Here is a 20,110-nt window from a genome sequence, read left to right on the forward strand (position 1 = left end):
TGGGTCACGTACTAGAAAGAGGGACAACTAAATTAAGATATGCTTGCCCAGAGATGTTAAAATGTAAAATGTTTTGGGGAAAACCTCAACATCAAATGTAGTTTCTTAAGTATAGAAGTTCTTTTCTCATGGTCTTTAAGACTATAGAGATTTCACAGATACACCAATACCTTCTATATGTGCTCAGTTACCTTAGAGATGTTAAAATTGGGGCGCACAAAGAAAAGACCTCAGCAATCAGAGGCTTTAAAGTGAGACCTCAACCATCAGAGGATTTAAAGCTTTAGCTTACAAAATTTTATTTTACAACAATCACAATCATCCAATGATGTTTAAGCTGGATGAGTAAGATATGATTGCTAAAGTTATCACTCATAATTCAGTGGAAAGTTTGTGTCATACCCTATTTTGTGACACAATTTTAAAGTATTTATACATTCAAACTGACAGTATGAAAAATACAAGTTTTACCTAGAAGATTTCTAACACTAGCAAATTGACAGTAGTACGTTATCACCAATTGACCTAAGGTTATAAATGTATGTTTGAAGAGATACATATGATCATTTTATTTAGGATTTGGACATTTTAAGAGATGCATGCCAGTGCCCCCAGAAATCTATCATAGACTTGTTTTACAAGAGTCACAACATACATGTAAATGTGTCTTCCCTGTTGGAGCCTCATTGAATATGTGGAAGGAGAGCTTCATCTCAAAAGGACCATTGACATGAAAACTAAATGGTATGACAAGGTCCTTCCAGAAAACAAACCCCTTTGGATGGGATCAAAAGTGGATCCATGTCATACTTGATTACATACCACAGAAGATCAAGTTATGCTGAAGCTTCGTGTTTACTTTAAATAACAAGATGTAATCCTAAAGCAGTCCCCTTGTATTGTATCCATTTTATCCATAAGTGTTGATAGTTCCTAATTTTCTTCCCATTCATGTTTTGTCAATACCGGAGAAGGTCAAAATGATAAAAGAATGTTACCCTTTAATTCTACCTTTTTTCTTAAATTGAAATTTCTTTGTAGTGCAACAGTAACTACTTTTCTTACACTGTATTATAAACAAATGATTATAAGTAAATGTTGCCAGGATAGGAGAAGCTATCTTTTTGTATTATATCCTCCTCATTCGATTTTTTTTCAATCTAAGGAATATGCCTATTAAAACCTCAATGCTGAAAGAATTCTGTGTTTCAAGTTGAGGGAAGCTAAATTTGTTACTTTCTGTGCATTTTCACAAACTTAAATGGCTATTGGTGATAGGTGTATTTTTAATGCCACTTGTTACAACTAGGAATTTCTCACTGATAATTTTAGCTAATTACATCATTTATTCTGTACTTGATTTAGTCAAATTTTACTTGTCTTTCTAATGTTCTTTAATGCCTTTTTCATTCATTTAGTCATTTGATTTTTTACTCTTTCAATTTTTGTCCAAAGTTAGAAAATTTTTAGAGATTATAATTTTAAATTATCACAAAGACCCCTTTGGGTTAAGTGGTTATTTTTATTTTCCCATGAAGGTTGTACTTTACTAAACTTTATTTTTCCATTGCTTAATGTCTAGTTTTTTTAATATGAGTCTCAAAAAGAACGTTTATTATTTAGCTTGGATTAGCTTGTTATAAAGAGCACAGTTAGTAGAGAGAAATATGCTGAATATATCAAATATTTACAATGAGCTTTACTTGGTACAAGGCATACTGATGAGCCAGATGGTATTTCCATGATAAACCAGTTGAAATATTTTCTGTGACTTACCAGTCAATAAAATAACAAGCCAGATGAGTTAAGCAATAGGATTGACTAATTTCTTTTTTCTCTGAAGTAGTATTTTTTCCAACCAGTTCAATTAATTGAACCAGCTTGGCATAATCAAACTTGTTATGTATTTAAGCATATTTAAGAGTCTTTCCCCTCTATGTATGTGCTAATTTAACTAATAACATTAACTGATGACATTGATAGGAACTGTTTGCTAAAAATAGAAACCTAGAGAAATAGCAGTTTGAAGGAAATTGAGGGCTAATAATTACATTTCTTGGAAGGGAAAAGACACAAGTACCCTAGGTAGACAATTCTGGTAATAGTCCAGGCAGAATAAAATATTCCCTTGGTCATTACCTCACACTTCAGGTGTATCTATTTTAAAATATGCTTGTAACCATTGACTACTACTATTTCCTTCCCTCCTTTTTGTTTGTGGAGAAGAAGGGTAGGTACTAACCAGGAAAAATTATCTTTAGTTCTGTAGATGGTAAAAGTAAAGAAGAGAAGTCCTCAAAATAGAAATAGTGACTCCAGGAGAGAGGAAAGACAATCAAAATTTAAGTTTGATTATGTTTAAATGCTTATGTTTTTAGAACTTGATTTTAAGTTCATTTACAGTGTTAGGATATTTTAAAGTAAGAAAACTATTAGAGCATTTAAAAAGCATACTGAATATTAGTTTTTCTCTCACAGTGTATCTGTTTCAAAGAATTGGAGAATAATATTCTGTTAAGTGAATGTTTTCTTTGCTACATTTCTATTATGGTGAACTTTTGGTCAGATTTATTGTTTAGCATCGTCTGTATTTAAAACCAAGATGTCCTGACAGAGAGGAAAACAGTTATAAACAGAGTCACATCACAGTGACTGTGTGTATGTATTGTTGAATCTGCCATTCAAGGATTTGTTGTAGAGGCATGAAATGCATCCTTAGAAATAAAATAGTTATTTATTTCCTTGGGATTTATGGTATTCATCAGTACAGGTGACTCCTATGATTACCTGTATAATCTCAGGATTTCCCATTGCCTCAAGTTTTGTTTCTAAAAGACAGGAATAGTTGAACTGGACCCTATTCCAAAATTAGCATAGTAAAACATAATCTTTACTGTGTAATTTTATAATAGCTTACAATTCTTCAATTAACATGTAAAACTTCTGACCTTTTTAAAAATATCGTATAAGGTGGAATATTGTAAACTCCCAAATTACATTATCATTCCTTTTCCCTTTCTCTCTCTCTTTCTTTAATTTCTACTTCACTACATTAGAATTTAACTGTCATTTTGGTAGGATGTATGATTTCAAGCTATTAAGGTGAGCTGTATAACAGGGAAGGTCAAAACCGTGAACTGAGTCCTAAATTATGTAGCCTACCCCAGTGACTTACATTGTACTTTCCATTGTATTTATGCTTGGCTTTTTAAACGAATTTTGTTTATCTGTACAAAAGTATTGTCACAATACAAAATAGTTGTAATATGCCACTTTTTGAGTGTCTAGCAATGCATATTAAAACAATAGAACTGTGAGTCTATATAAATATGCTAAGAGAGTTTTCATACTGGCTAAAATGGCAACATCTTGTCATGTGAAGATACAGTTCATTTGTGATCATTATTTTTATGTTTGTGATTGCATTAAAATTTTTATTTTTAATGTGTTAATTGTATACATAGCTAATCATTAAGATCTGTAAGATAAACATAAAACTTGTGAATTTTAGTTTCACTTCAGGATAATTTCACAAACCACTAGATTATTTTCAAATGCTGTGAAGCTTGGAATTGGGAGTGCTCTTAAGTTAATGCATCCTCATGTACTGTTTAATTCAGTATATATATTATCTTAACTTTAAGAAAATAACCTCCTATTTAATACTTAAATACAGGCCTGAAAATGAGATCTATATATGCAACTAAAGATTATTTTAAATGATAGATAAATGTGTGTGCCTATGAATGGTGAAATGATTGTGTTACATAATTACCATACTTTTGATGATGTACCATAAAATGGCTTTGAGAAGACAGCTATGCTTATTTTGACAGAAAAAATATGTCTTTCTAGCAAATACTCTCGTATTGGCCTTTCATACTCCCACTTTTGTAACCTTTTCTGAGCATCTGTAACATTTTACTAACCTAGAAATATGGTTTATCTTTTTTGGGAGAAGATCTGAAATAGCTTTCTCATACATCAATCAGGATGTGAGTGAGCTAATTCTTTTGAGTTACTCATCATTATTGTTCTTTTAAAGGTGGGATTCTGACAAAGTTAATTTAATTTAAATAAGTTTCTAACTGTGAGATAAATCTTCCCATTTTGAAACACTGCATGGTATTTTTGCTTTATAAATAGTATTTCAGTGTTTATACCATAGATTAAGGTGAGTTGGGAGTGAAGTGGAAACCTTTACCATACTGTTTGTTTTTGGAGATTGAAAGGAATATCCATGTACTAAATAACATGTTTCTTGATTTCAGCCAAGTTCAAAAACTGCAGAAATAGATAATTTTAAAATGATAACTATGTGTCGTTGTTGTTGTTGTTGTTGTTGTTGTTTTGTGTGTTGTTTGTGTGCGTATGTATTTTCTTTTTCATTTTAACCAGCCTCTTATACCTAGAAGTCCCACAAGCAGCGTTGCCACGCCTTCCAGCACCATCAGTACACCCACCAAAAGAGACAGTTCTGCCCTCCAGGATCTCTACATTCCCCCTCCTCCTGCAGAACCATATATTCCCAGGTATAAAACTATCACGTTGTCCTAGGCAGCTTCTAGCTAAAGGTAAACCTAACAGCATATAAACTGCAAAGTCAATTCTCAAGGAACACCTTGAATATTTTCTCACAGTTAGGAATTCTGAACACATTCTGCAAAATCATTCCCATTATAGAGAATGCATGTTTATTAATAATAATAATAACTAATTTGTATATAAATACTTGCTGTGCATTAAATAATGTATACTATCTCATAATAGGAAAGAAGAAGAAAGTAATATTAAATAATAATTAGGATTATTTTAATAAGTAAACAATAAGTGAGGCTGTTTGGCTAAAAAGCCCCAGAAAATTTCAGGTTACTTTGAAGCATTTCATACATTTTTTTTTTAAAAAAAGAGAAAGCTATAGATAAATTTTATGCTTTCTTAAATGTAAGTAATGAGGAAGATTTTATTTGATAATGATGATGAGGGAGAATGTCTTTTTCCCCTAATAATCCTGTGTCTGAAATTTTTATTTCATTAATTCATTAATGTTTCTTTCAGGAAGTAGAGTTTATAAGGGAATGAATTACCCTTAAAGTCTATTTTCTAGATTTCTTGAGGCTGTATCTCTATTTCATTTATCGATTCTTATTTGAAATTCCTTGCAGATGTGGAAGAATACAGCTTTATGTCATAATGCATTCTTCCTAAAAGCATTCTGATATCCAGCCTTGTGAAATACAAAAATTATGGAAAAGGACTAGCACTAAATGGGGATCATTAATACCAATCACAAAAAAACTTGATTCAGTTTTTAAATTAGTTCTGCATTCAAAAACAATAATTTAAGGTCTCTTGTTTTCAAGCCATAAATAGTATTAAATTTCTTTCATATATAAAAGAACTGAATTCCTTGTGTTTAATTTCCATTATTCTTTAGTACACTTAGTGTTTCAGAAATCTGTATTCTATTAGATATGATGGTTTACTGACATTATGTGATCTAAATGCTGCATGGCAATATGGTTTATCTGCAAATACTGTGTTGTCATCTAGTAATATAACTATAGTTAGTTTTATATACATTTTAGTTCTTTGAGAATTAAATATAGCCATTGGAACATAACTTATAAGATATAGTTTACTAAGCTGGCATTTCATAAATCTAATATATAATTTACAGTCTTGTGTTCAATTTACAAGCAAATATACAAATCCATCCAATATCCTACTAAAATGCTAGTTGCATTTTAATTCTATTAAGACAGTGTCAGATTTTCCACATATTCTTGCATGAGGAACAATGAAAGTATGTGTGTTCCAAACAGGAAGTGACTTTTTATGATTTGTTTACATTTTATTTAGAAAGATTTTTATTTCAGTGCAAATAATTATTTAAAAGGCCTTATTCTTCAGAGGGCTACATACACAGATAAACATTAAAAGATTATTTTTATCAAATCTCTGTAGTTTTAAAATGTTCTTTCCTCTTGGGTAGTGAGGAACTTGTTACAAAGAAAGTGTCTCCTCTACAGAAAATATTTAAAATACACTTAAGAGGACAAAAGAGTAAAATGATCCAGTTTTGTCTTCTGAGTGTGGTGGACATATTATAAAGGCTATATATTGAAGCCAATAAAAAGCTCGAAGATGCTATTTAAAAATATTAGAGAATGTGAAATTGAAATATCAACATAGTGACCCTTGTTTTGTCAGTATTGCTTGAAAACTCCATACTTTTCTGTAAAATTCATAGTGTTTACTATATCACTGCAACTGATTCTTAGTTGGTCAGTATATAATTTAACAGAATATTCTAAATACATTTTGAGTCAAATTATTACTTACCCAGTCATAAAGTCTTTCGATATTGGAGTCAGGACAATCCATGCATCAAAGCCCCTTTGAACCACAGCCTTATATAAATGTCTGCATTTTCTGGCTTGATTTTAAGTTGACAGTCAAAACTTTTTGCAGTCGTGATTATTTTTACAGATACAGCCTTGGCACTTTTTTCCTATTTTCTTATTTTGAAGATGAATGTGATGGACCTAGTTTAATTCTTCTGAACATTTTTCCCCATATTTAAAAACTTTGTTTATACAGGATAGGCATTTTGGTGGTATGTGAACATATATGTTTGATTTGGATGGCAAATAATAAAACCTCTCTCATCTCAAAAAGAAAACAGACTTGAAAAATGATAGGACTAGTTTTCAAATTAGGCAGAATTTTTTTCATGTGGTTATGATGTTTTGAACACATTTAATCCAGAAAAAAAGTTATTGCAAAAGTGCCTTTTTCTCTAAAAGATAAAACACTCATGTATGTGAAGTGAGTGAAATTTGGTTGGCATTTTATTATATGTCTTGTGACTAAACACAGTTTCATTATCATTATATATAGTACATTTCTATACTTAACCAAATTTCTTTTTCTATGATAAAAATGTAGAATTTATAGGTCTTTGAACAACTATGACATTTAAGCACTAATTTCTCCTATTAACTCTACTGTGTGCCATTAAATATAAAGTTAGTTCAGTAAAACAATGCTCTTTTAATGCTTCCTTAAATCCTTTCTAGAGCAAAGGCACAGATTTATTACTTATGTGCATTAACGTACAATATTAAGAAAGGTGTAAAAACCCTTTACATCAGAATGAATTAACACACTGAGTTCTCCAGGGACTCATGACGTGAATATATACATTAACACACACACACACATACACATACGCACATTTACATACACAATACATGTATCTACTCATTCTACTGAAAAGTTTGGTTTTGCTTGGTACTTTTCTTAATTCAACAGTATTTTACTGCATTCTATATAGATTTGTTTTAAAAATCTACCCTGTCGATATAAGGTCCCTCCTTCATATTATTATAGGAAATACCATCCCTTTCAATTTCCTGCCACAAGATGTTTCCATATAAATATAGTATGTGTATTAATAGGGCTGAATCACCCTCTGATTTCAGCTGCATTAACATTCATGTCACAAGCCTCATAGCTTGAGGTCTGGTACGTTTACAGATAGGCATAACCTTACTCCAGTGCCACAAATTCGTTAAGGCTGCTTCCAAGCTAGTTGCAGTGTCAATTTCTTTTTGATAGTGGACTAACCAGGCAATTTGTTCAGGAAAAGTTTTCAGCAAGCTGAAAGAAAATTCTGCCTGGATTTTATATTTATTTCCTTCATGTTGCCTAAGAACTATCTATATAGTTCTATTGTGGTAATAAGCAATACTTTTATTTTAGAAAATAAAAGAGTAAATTGTAATGTGAATGGCAACAACACCTTGTGATGGGTTAAACAGATAAGAAAACTCACTGATTGTCAGTCTGGAGAATGTTGTTTACTACGTTCTACATATTTCAAATACTGGGAATATAGTTTTCTACATTTGGACAAACCTAAACATTTACACACAGAAGCAGAAATACAGGCTTTTGCCAGACTGGGGCTCATATTTTAGAATTCACATTACTTTTATAAGCTCATCACCATTTTATAAGGTATAATAGGAATTAATTAAAAATTTGTTCTTTTTATCTGTCTTGTTATAATTTAGTTTATTCTATGAATTTAAGATTTTAGTCTCATCACTTAACATAAAATTAAATTGTTTTTCTGGTTTGACAGCATTTATTCATGGCACTGTTTAGGGTAACCAGAAACAATTAAGAACAAGGAAGATATTTAACTAATGGTCCACAAGGGGGGAAACATTGCATTTACATTCATAGTCATGTTCTAGAAGACAAGCTTTTCTGACAAAAAGTTCATAGGTAAGCAGTGAAACATGTCATAAAATAAACAAGATTCAATTTAACAAATCACAAATGGACTATTTCTATCAAAATGGGCTTAATTTGGGCTTAATTACCTATTGCAGTGTGTGAGTAATAGGTTTTAGGGAGCCCATAAATTATTAGAGATGTTTTTCTCTAGAATCCTATAGAAGAAAAAAATCAACTTGCCATCACCCTAAATGCCATTCTTAAACTCTATATTTTATCAAATTACCTTCTCTCCTCAAGAAACATTGATGTATAATGAAATTTTGATATATCCATTTAGAATGAGTTCTAGGAATATGTCTTTTTACTCTTAAATGAGATACGTAGAGTTTGAATACTGAGAATAATTCTTTTAAGGTTTATTTTAAATTAATAACATGTTGTTTGAATTTCTTATAATACAAGTTTATATCATGCTAATTTGATTCCTAAGGCTGCAGTGCTCCTTATGGTAGTTCTTAAATATACTTCCATTTTTAAGCAGTGCAGATTTTTACCAAGAATCAATCAGGTAAACTGGCAGAAGAAAACATTATACTTAAGTTAACATTACTACCATTATACCTACTGTCTTGAACACTAAAAACAATTTATGTGCTAAGGTAAACTGGCAGAAGAAAGCTATATACTTAAGTTAACATTACTAACATTATACCTACTCTCTTGAACACTAAAAGCAATTTATGTATGACATGGTACAGTGAAAAATGGACTTGGGCAACAGTTAAAAGTTTCATGGCCTATTTCAAATTCTGTCAGTTATTAGCTGTGTAACATTGAGGCAAGTTGTTTAGCCTTTCTGAGACTCACCATTTTGTTTTCAGCAAAATAAGAATAATTACAAATTGCCCTGTAAATCTCAAAGAAAGTTTGAAAAGGTCAGGAGATATGTTGTATGGGAATAAATTATTAGTATTTTAGACCCTCGGCCATTTACTACCCTAACATGTTTCTACATCTTCTCCTTTACTCTAACCTTTCTTTAGGGATGAAAAAGGAAACCTTCCTTGTGAAGACCTCAGAGGACATATGGTGGGCAAGCCAGTGCATAAGGGATCTGAATCACCAAATTCATTTCTGGATCAGGAATATCGAAAGAGATTTAATATTGTCGAAGAAGATACTGTCTTATATTGCTATGAATATGAAAAAGGAAGATCAAGTAGTCAAGGAAGACGAGAAAGCACCCCAACTTATGGTAAGAGTTCTTCTTTTATGTTTATATAAGACTATATTTCTGGCATAGGAATCTCAATTTCCTTTAATAAGTTTTTGGGTTGTAAGAGTTACTTAGGAGCTTTTGAATCTTTATAATTGATCTGTCTCTCTCATGTGCTTCTAAGTGGAATTTCTACAATATGAGACATTATATTAAAAATTATTCTAGATTTTCAAAAGATAAGAAAGAACAGTAGGTAACATTGTAGCTCATAATGATTTATAAAAATCTTTTTAGCATCACATGTATTTCTTGTGTGTTAGATGTTGCCAGTTTGGAAAAATTCAAGTGTTTTTTTATTCTTTTTTGTTTTTTTAAATGAATACTTACTGTTAACATGACTTATTTAAAATAAAATTATCTCCATATTCCTCAGGGATTTTAAGAAATATAATTTTCTCGAGAAATTCTCACCTCAGTTTTTGTATTTTTTAAAGAAGCTGTGAAATTTATTTGACATTAGAGTGGAAGTGGATTTTAAATAGAATGGATTGAACATACTGTATTTAAGGCAAAAATGGGCTTAGAGTTATGATGGGCACAGGATTGTTTTAATCTTTGATTCATGACCGAAAAAGTAACCCAGTCACAAATACTTAAAATTGTTATAGTATATCCGAAAGATTTGCAGATAAAGTTGCTTAAAGTAGTCAAGCTTGTGGTTCTTCTGCAAGAATAAATGGATTTAATTGAAAGTCTCTGCTCCTCCCTTTCCACTTTTCAAATTAATAATTTTTAGCGAGGAGCTTATACTTTGAGGAAGGACAGCATCCCTGCTAATTAGTTCAAACTTGATCAATGGGAGCTGAGCAGAAGCAAAGTTGTTTTTAGCTCCTCCATTCTATTCCTACACCTCACTTGTCTGTCATGGCCTTATGCCTCCCTCCTTTGGTCTCAAAAGAGCAGTTATCACATATCTTCATATACATGTCTTATTTCCTTTCAGCTCTTTGGTAATAAGTATGAAAGAAAAATTTTCCCCAAAATGATCCTAAAGAATAGGAACCATACTTATCTTACCTTGTGTTATTCTCTGTACATGTGCTTTTTAATCATAAGAATAAATAATATATTTTAACATAAACTCCTCAACTACACTACTCTAGTGGCAATTAAACTGTTAAGTATTGAAGATATTTGAACCTTTACTTTTCTCCTCTACTATATTGTAAACCTACAATATAGAGTATAGAGGCCTGTAATCTTTGCTATCCCTACCCTTTCCCCATGAAATAATATGAAATTTTTTTTCTTATTCATTCATTCCACAAGTACTAATTGACTGCCTATTACTGAATAGGCAGTAATGTATGTCAACTCTTCTTTCTTTGTGTCCCAGTATTATCTGGCTATTTTCTACTTGTGTTGAAGTAGATAATTAATGTTTAATTTAAGAGAAATTATAGTCACCAAATGAAAGTGATTGATTACTGATGACTTTATTTTTTAAAATGTTTACTAAGTTCTTACTCGAATGGCTATAAATTGGTAGTCCCTTCGGACTACATTTTAAAGCCCCTAATGCCATCATGTGCCACAAATCTCCCCCGATTAGAATAGAATACTTTTTAAATATTAGAAAATTTAGATAGCCTATAAATACTTGATATCTTTTTGTAAACAACTTAGGAGAAAAGAAATATGTACATACTTAAAAGAGAGAAGTAAGCAGAGTTATTTGTTTCATTCAGTATGGCTTTTAACTTTCTAAAATTGACACACAATAATTGTACATATTTATGGGATACAGAGTGATATTTTGATACATGTATAGAATGGGTAATGATCAAATCAGGGTAATTAGCATATTCTTCACCTTAAACATTTATCACTTCTTTGTTCTGGGAACATTCGAAATCTTCTCTTCCAGCTATTAGAAATTATATAATAAATTATTGTTACCTATAGCCATCCTATAGCACCGTAGAATACCAGAACTTAACTTCTCTCATGTAGCTGTAATTTATATCCATTAACCAATCTCTTCAAAATCCCTCTCCCACTCACCCCTCCCATTCTCAGCCTCCAGTAACCACAATTCTACTCTATGAGCTCAAAGTTTTTAGTTCCCACTCGTGAATGCAAACATGCAGTATTTATCTTTCTGGGCCTGATGTATTTTACTTAACATAATGTCTTCCAGGTTCATTCATGTTGCAGCAAATGATAAGATTTCATTCTTTTTTAGAGCTGAGTAATATTCTAATATATATATATATATCACATTTTCTTTATCCATTAATCTGTTGATAAACACATAGGTTAATTTTAATATCTTAGCTATTGTGAATAATGCTGCAATACACATGGGAGTACAGATATCTCTTTGACATACTGATTTCCTTTCCTTTGGACCTATACCCAGTAATGTGAATGCTGAATCGTATGGTAGTCCTGTTTTTAGTTTTTTAAAGACTCTCCATACTAATTACTATAATGACGGTACCAATTTACATTCTCATCAATATTGTACAAGAGCTCCCTTTTCTCTGAATCATTGCCAGCATTTCTTATTTTTTGTCTTTTTGTTAATAACCATTCTAATTGGGGTGAGATGATATCTCTTTGTGGTTTTAATTTGCATTTCCCTAATGATAAACGACGTTAAGCATTTTTATATAGCAGTTGGTCATTTGTGTGTCTGCTTTCACGAAATGTCTATTCAGATCATTTGCCCATTTTTAAATAAAAATATTTCTTTTATTGCTGTTGAGTTGTTTGAGTTCCTTGCATATTCTGGATATTAGTTCCCTGTCAGATGAATTGTTTCCTTTGCTCTACATAAGACTTTTAGTTTGATATAATCCCGTTTGTCTGTTTTTTTTCTTTTGTTGCATGTAAACCTTAGCCATAAAAATATTTGCCTAGACCAATGTCCTGAAGTATTTCCCCTGTGTATTCTTCTAGTAGTTTTGTAATTTGGGGTCTTATATTTAAGCGTTTAATCCATTTTGAGTTGATTTTGTACATGGTGAGAGATAGGGTTCTAGTTTCATTTTTCTGAATATGGATATCCAGTTTTCCCAGCCCTATTTATTGAAGAGGCTATCCTTTGCCCAATGTATGTTCTTGTTGCCTTTGTCAAAAATCACCCGGCTGTAAATACGGACTTATTTCTGAATACTCCATTCTGTTTGATTGGGCTATGTGTCTGTTTTTATACCAGTGCAATGCTGATTTGGTTATTACAGCTTTGTAGTGTAATTTGAAGTCAGTCAGTGTGATGCCTTCAGCTTTGTTCTTTTTGTTCACAAATGCTTTGGCTATTTGGGGTATTTTATGGTTCCATACAAATTTTGGATTTTTTTTCTATTTCTGTAAAGGATGTCATTGGTATTTTGACAGGGATTCCATTGAATCTGTAGATTGCTTTGTCAATTTTGACAAATTTGAAAAATGACAAAATAGTCATTTTGACAATTTTAATTCTTCTAATCCATGAAAATGTGATGTCTTTCCATTTTTTGTGTTCTCTTCAGTTTCTTTCATCAGTGTTTTGTAGTTTTCATTGTAGAGATCTTTCACTTCCTTGGTTAACTTTATTTCTAAGTATTTTTTGTAGCTATTATAAAGGGGATTGCATTCTTGATTTTTTTTCAGATAGTTTGTTATTGGCATATAGAAACACTACTGATTTTTGTATGTTGATTTTGTATACTGCAACTTTATTGAAGTTCTTAATCAGTTCTAAGAGTTTTATTGTGGAGTCTTTAGGTTTTTCTATATATAAGAACATATTGTCTGCAAACAGGAACAATTTGACTTTCTCTTTTCCAATTTGAATGCCCTTTATTTCTTTATCTTATCTAATTTCTCTGGTTAGCATTTCTAGTACTATGTTAAATAGGAGTTGTGAAAGTGCTCATCCTTGTCTTGTTCCAGTTTTTAGAGAAAAAGCTTTCCACTTTTCTCCATTCAATATAATGTTAGCTGTGGGATTGTCATATCTGGCCTTTATTGTGTTGAGGTGCATTGCTTTCTAATTTGTTGAGAGTTTTTATCATGAAGGGATGTTGAATGTTATTAAGTGGCTTTTTTGTGTATCTATTGAAATGTTTATATGGTTTTTGTCCTTTATTCTGTTGAGGTATCACATTTATTGATTTGCATATGTTGAACCATCCTTGCATCTCTGGGTTAAATCTCATTTGATAATGGTATACAATCTTTTTTATGTATTGTTAGATTTTATTTTCTAGTGTTTTGTTGAGGATTTTTGCATCCATATTCATGAGGGATATTGGTCTGCAGTTTTCTTTTTTAGTTTTCTTCTTGTTGGATTTTAGTAGTAGGCTACTGCTGGCCTCATAGAATGAGTTTGGAAGAATTTCCTCCTCTACTATTTTTTCGGATAGTTTGAGAATACTTGGTATAAGTTATTCTTTAAAAGTTTGGTAGAATTCAGCAATGAAGCCAGCAATGAAGTCATCTGGTCCTGGGCTTTTCTGTGTTGGGATCATTTTTATTACTGATTCAATCTCATTACTAGATAGTGATCTGTTCAGTTTTTTTATTTCTCCTTGATTCAATCTTGATACATTATATGAGTCCAGGAATTTATCATTTTCTCTAGGTTTTCTAATTTGTTGGCTTGTAGTTGTTCAGAATAGTCTCTTATATTCCTTTGTATTATTGTGGTATCAGTTGCAAAGTTTCCTTTTTATGTCTGACTTTATTTGGGTAATCTCTGTTCTTAGTCTGGCTAATAATTTATTTTGTTTACCCTTCAAAAAATCAACTTTTCGTTTTGTTGGTCTTCTGTAGGTTTTTTTTTTTTGTCTCTTTCATTTAGTTCTGCTCTGATCTTTATTATTTCTTTTCTTCCACTAATTTTGAGTTTGATTTATTTTTGCTTTTCTGATTTCTTTTTTTCCTAATTTTTTGAAGTGCAATGTTAGAGTGTTTATTTGAAATCTTTCTGCTTTTTTGATGTAGGCATTTCTTGCTATAAACTTCTTTCTTAGTATTGCTTTTGCTGTATCCCATAGGTTTTTGTATATTGTATTTCTGTTTTAATTTGCTTAAATTTTTTAATTTCCTTTTTAATTTCTTCATTGACCCATTCGTTGTTCAGAAGCATATTGTTTAACTTCCATATAATTGTACAGTTTTTAAAGTTTCTCTTACTATTGATTTCTAGTTTTATTTCATTATGATCTGAAAAGATACTTGATAGAATTTCAATTTTTAAAATTTGTTGAAACTTGTGGCCTAACATATGGTCTATCCTGGAGAATGTTATTTGTACTGATGAGAAGAATGTATATTCTGCAGCTGTTGAATGAAATGTTCTGTAAATGTCTGTTAGGTCCATTTAGTCTATAGTGCAGTTTAAGTCTGACATTTCTGTGTTGATTATCTCTCTAGATGACCTATCTGATGCTGAGAGTTGGGTGTTAAGTCCATAGCTATTATTATATAGGGGTCTATCTCTCCCTTTAGCTCTAGTAAGGTTTGCTTTATATTTCTGGGTGCTCCTGTGTTGGGTACATATATATTTACAACTATTATATTCATTTGCTGAATTGATTCCTTTGTCATTATATAATGACCTTCGTTTTACAGTTTTTGACTTAAAGTTTATTTTATCTAAGTATACCTACTGATGCTTGATTTGGTTTTTGTTTGCATGAAATATCTTTTTCTATCTTTTTACTGTCAGTCGGTATGTGTCTACAGGTGAAGTGAGCTTCTTGTATGCAGTATAGAGTTGGGTCTTGTTTTTTTTTTTTTTTTCTTTAATCCACTCAGCCAGTCTATATCTTTTGATTGGGGAATTTAAACCATTTACATTCAGGGTTGTTACTGATAGGTGAGGAATTACTCCTTCATTTGGGCAACTGTTTTGCTTATTCTTTGTTGCTTTCTTCTCTTTTTGTTTTATCTTTGCAGTTTGGTGGTTTTCTGTAGTGATAAGGTTTGATTCATTTATCTTTGTCATTTGTGTTTCTACTCTACGAGTGACTTTTATTCTTTTGTGTGCTTCCATGATGGAAATTACTGTCTTTTTGCTTATAGATGTAGGATTCCCTTAAGTATTTGTTTTAGGCCTGGTCTAGTGGTAATGAATTCCCTCAGTCTTTTCTTGTCTGGGAAAGACTTTATTTCTCCTTCATTGCTGAATCATGGCTTTGCTCGTTGTAGTAGTATTAGCCAACAATTTTTTTCTTTCAGCACTTTGAGTATATCATCCCATTCTTTCTTGGTCTGTAAAGTTTCTGCTGAGAAATCCACTGTTATTCTGATGGAGGTTCTTTTTATGTGATCTGACACTTTTTTCTTACTGTTTTTAAATTTTTTTCTGTGTCTTTGACTTTTGACAATTTGAATATAATGTGATTTGGAGAAGACTTTTTTGGGTTTGAATCTGTTTGCGGTTCTTTGAGCTTCCTGTATGTTTGTATGGTATATCGCTTGCAAAACTTGGGAAGTTTTTAGCTCTTATTTTGTTAAATAGTGTATTAGTCAGGGTTCTCCAGAGGGACAGAACTAATAGGATATATGTATATATGAAAGGGAGTTTATGAAGCAGAATTGACTCACACGATCACAAGGTGAACTCCCACAATAGGCTGTCTGCAAGCTGAGGAGTAAGGAAGCCATTAGTGGCTCAGTCCAGGTCCCAAAGCCTCAAAAGTGGAGAAGCCAACAGTGCGGACTTCAGTATGTGGCCGAAGGCCTGAGAGCCACTGGCAAACCACTGATAAAAGTTCAAGAATCCAAAGGCTGAAGAACCTGGAGTCTGATTCAAGGGCAGGAACCATCTAGCATGGGAGAAAGATGAAAGCCGAAAGACTCAGCAAGCCAGCTTATTCCACCTCCTTCTGCCTGCTGTTTCTAGCCATGCTGACAGCCAGTTGGATGGTGCCACCCACATTGAGGGTGGGTCTTCTTCTCCCAGTTCACTGACTCAAATATTAATCTCCTTTGGCAACACCCTAACAGACATACCTTGAAACAACACTTTGAATCCTTCAATCCAATCAAATTGACACTTAATATTAACTATTACAAATAGGTTTTCTATGCCTTTGCCCATTTAATTTACTTCTGGAACACTTAAATTCAAATGTTTGGTCACTTTATGGTGTCCCATTTGTCATGTAGAGTTTCTTTATTCTTTTTTATTCTTTTTTCTTTGTTTTTTCTCTGACTGGATTATTTCAAAAGACCTGTCTTTATATTCAGAAATTCCTTCTTAAGCTTGATCTAGTCTATTGTTGAAGTTCTCAGTTGTATGTTTTTATTTCATTCATTGAATTCTTCAGTTTTAAGATTTTTGTTTGGTTCTTTTATATGATATCTATTTTTGTTGAATTTCTCATTCAGATCATGAATTGTGTTCCTTATTTTGTTGAATTGTCTGTATTTTCTTATATCTCTCTGAGTTTCCTTAAGATCATTATTTTGAATTGCTTTTCAGGCATTTCATACAGTTGTTTTTTTTTTCCTTTGGTGTATATTGCTAGAGTTGTGTTCCTTTGGACGTGTCATATTTCCTTACTTTTTCACGTTTCTCATGACCTTACATTGATATCTGTGCATCTGGTGAAGCAGTCACTTCTTTGAATTTTGTGGGTTTGCTTTCATAGGGAAAGACATTTTTCTGCATTTGCATTCTATAGTGTCAATTGGGTAGGGTGCTTTGTTTGGGTTGTGTGTGTGTGCACAGTAGTGTAATCTCCATATGATATCTTTGTCTATAGTCACTCTTGTATTCTCCAAAGTTTTTTTTTAACTTTTAAAACTGAAACAAATATTACCTTAATGTAGATACTTGTAGATACTTCACTGGAGATTCCTCAGTACAAGAACTGAAGATTGTTTCAAGTAAATAACAGTTTAATGTATTTACCTTTTTAAAATTAAATGTTAAATAATAAAACCTATATGTCAGGCACAGGACTGTGTGGCCCTAATTTTCCCAACAATTTATTTGTTAAGTCATTCAACTAATACTTGTATACATAAAGTCAGCCAGCCACTGGGACACAAAAATGAATAAAACCATAAATCCTAATTACCCAAAGGGAAGAAACAAATAAATAGATGCATCACAGTCACTTCAGGTAAGTTGGAAGGTGTGCACCAAGTGCTGTAGTAGCCTAGGAAATAAAGTCTCATAGTTTGCCTTGGAAGTCAAATGAGTACACATGACATTTATGCTGGGTTTTAAATGATGAATAGCAATTTCATCCAGGGTTTTTAAATGCTAGTCATCCCACCAAATACCTGGTACCTTCTCAAGCCTATGTCTGAGATCTGAAGATTTGTCTAAATATCTCAGCCCAGACCCTAACGACCCCAACAGAAATAACTTCAAACCTTCATAAGCAATAATCAATGACAACTTTTTTATTTAACCTATAAAATAGTCCCATTACCTGGACTCCCAAGTGCGACAATATTATCTTGTATTTGAAAATAATGATAACGAAAGTATGTAATCCTGCTTAAATATATTGTTTTAAAAAAAACTAAAGTACAAAAAAACTACATACTTGACATTTTCTGGAAATAATGGTAATTTAATCTCTTAGCACTTGTGTGATACCTTAAAATGCACTATGTAAGTCTTTTATCCTTAGAGTGTTCAATTTCTGTTCTTGGTCACAAAAACCCTTACCTTGAAGTATGTGAATTTAGCTACCATTTCTTTCCTATTAACTTCCCAGATCATCTGCTTACTCAAAGAGACTTTAGAGTTAAGATTATAAGAATATGGGTAGGATTTTGAGAAGCAAAAGCGATATGACACAGTTCTTCATATGTGCTTTCAGTTGAATGTGTATGTAGTTGCTATATTTTCCTTGTACATTCATATTCTAAATTTAGATATCTAATAGAAAAATAGGGACACTCTGTTATTAAACACAGTGACAAAGAAACACAGATGTAAAGAAAAATATTTGAAAATATCTGTTTTTTTTTTTTTTTTTGAGATGGAGTCTTGCTCTGTTGCCCAGGCTGGAGTGCAGTGGCACGATCTCGGCTCACTGCAACCTCCACTTCCCGGGTTCAAGCGATTCTCCTGCCTCAGCCTTCCAAGTAGGTGGGACTACAGGTGCACGACACCACGCCCAGCTAATTTTTGTATTTTTAGTAGAGACGTGGTTTCACCGTGTTGGCCAGGATGGTCTCGATCTCTTGACCTCGTGATCTGCCCACCTCAGCCTCCCAAGGTGCTGGGATTACAGGCATGAGCCACCACGCCCGGCCTGAAAATATCTTAATAGTAGCTTTTAAAGTATGTTATTTAACGAAGATTCTTATGTTATACCATGGACCCTCTAGTTGTTAAGAATGAGTTAAAAGAAGTACAGGTATTTACCCTAAGCAATTAAACAAATACAGTATGGACTGACAGTAGATGGCATTTCTAAAAAATAAGTAAATACAATAAGCCCTCATTTAACATCATCTACAGGTTCTTGGAAACTGGGACTTTAAGCAAAATGATGCACAGCTGATCCCAATGCCATTTCCTTCAATATCATTTTGTTATAACAATGAGGAAGAAGATGGTTTTGTAATCTGTGGTTTCACTTTAAGTCCCAGTTTCCAAGAACCTAGAGACAACATTAAGTGAGGACTTACTGTAATACCTGTTGAGCGTTCAGGTATGCCAAACACAGTTCTAAGCATTTAAAAGCATTAATCCATTTAATCCTCACAACAACCCTATGAGGTATGTACTAATAAAATATTTGTTTTACAGATGAGAAATCTAAAAAACAGAAAGGTTAAATAACTTACCCAACTAGTAAGTGATAGAGCTAGGATTAAGTACTCATGGATATTTTTTTGACCCTTACCAGTGGTAATGCTAGCTAAATGTGATGAAAATAATTTTTTAATTGTAGGTAAATAATTTCCAAAAATTACATTCCTCATTCTAAATTCAAGAATTTGATTCCAGCAAGCAGAACCAAGTCTGATTTTATATGTTCTTGTGTATGTTGTTTTGGATTTACTAACACTATAACAAGCATGCATTTACATAGATATGAACCTGACAGGCCTTAGGAAAAGACTGCTAAATTTAGATGTAAAATGAGCAACAATGTGTTATGTCCTTTTTAAATCAGAGAGTATAAAATAGGTTTACTTTCCTAAAAAGATAGACAGGAATAACTTATGGAAACATGGATACCAGTAGCAGAAGCAATCTAGATTAGTAGTTACTAGCATTGGCAGTAGCATCAGCCATAGTTGGTAATTTTGTCTGCCATCTAATTATTCCAGTGTGACCTTGGGGATGTTACTCTGGGCCTCAGTTTTCTTATTAAATGAATATGATAATATCTGCCTTGTAGAGTTTTGTGAGAATTTAATGGTAAGACATTGTAAATTGCCTCAGTGCCCAGTATGTTGGGTCTTTGTTTTCATTATTGTCATTATTACATAGAAGCTTTAACATGGAAATAGAAACAGGGAAAAGGTGGCATTAAATCATTTTAACTATATAGGGTCTCATTGCTCAGGCTTCAAAGGCAAAGGCTTAAATTTGATGAGATCAGTTGCTTGGCAACTTTTCAAAATGGTAATATTTCCCATCAGCTTTTCCATCTTGCTGTACAT

The 20,110-nt window shown here is 32.2% G+C and overlaps 1 protein-coding gene across 8 annotated transcripts in view; it reads left to right on the forward strand.

Moving 5' to 3' along the window:
* The window catches only part of CNKSR2 (connector enhancer of kinase suppressor of Ras 2), a 280,798-nt gene that overhangs the window by 148,839 nt on the left and 111,849 nt on the right, over nucleotides 1-20,110 (forward strand). For all 8 annotated transcript variants that reach the window (XM_003819559.6, XM_003819560.6, XM_034950723.3 and 5 more), the window contains 2 exons: nucleotides 4,399-4,532; nucleotides 9,297-9,508. In XM_003819559.6, the coding sequence (XP_003819607.1) occupies nucleotides 4,399-4,532; nucleotides 9,297-9,508 (346 nt within the window). The remainder of the gene's footprint in view (nucleotides 1-4,398; nucleotides 4,533-9,296; nucleotides 9,509-20,110) is intronic.

This window comes from Pan paniscus, chromosome X (assembly GCF_029289425.2).
Source record: "Pan paniscus chromosome X, NHGRI_mPanPan1-v2.0_pri, whole genome shotgun sequence".
Taxonomy (NCBI): domain Eukaryota; kingdom Metazoa; phylum Chordata; class Mammalia; order Primates; family Hominidae; genus Pan; species Pan paniscus.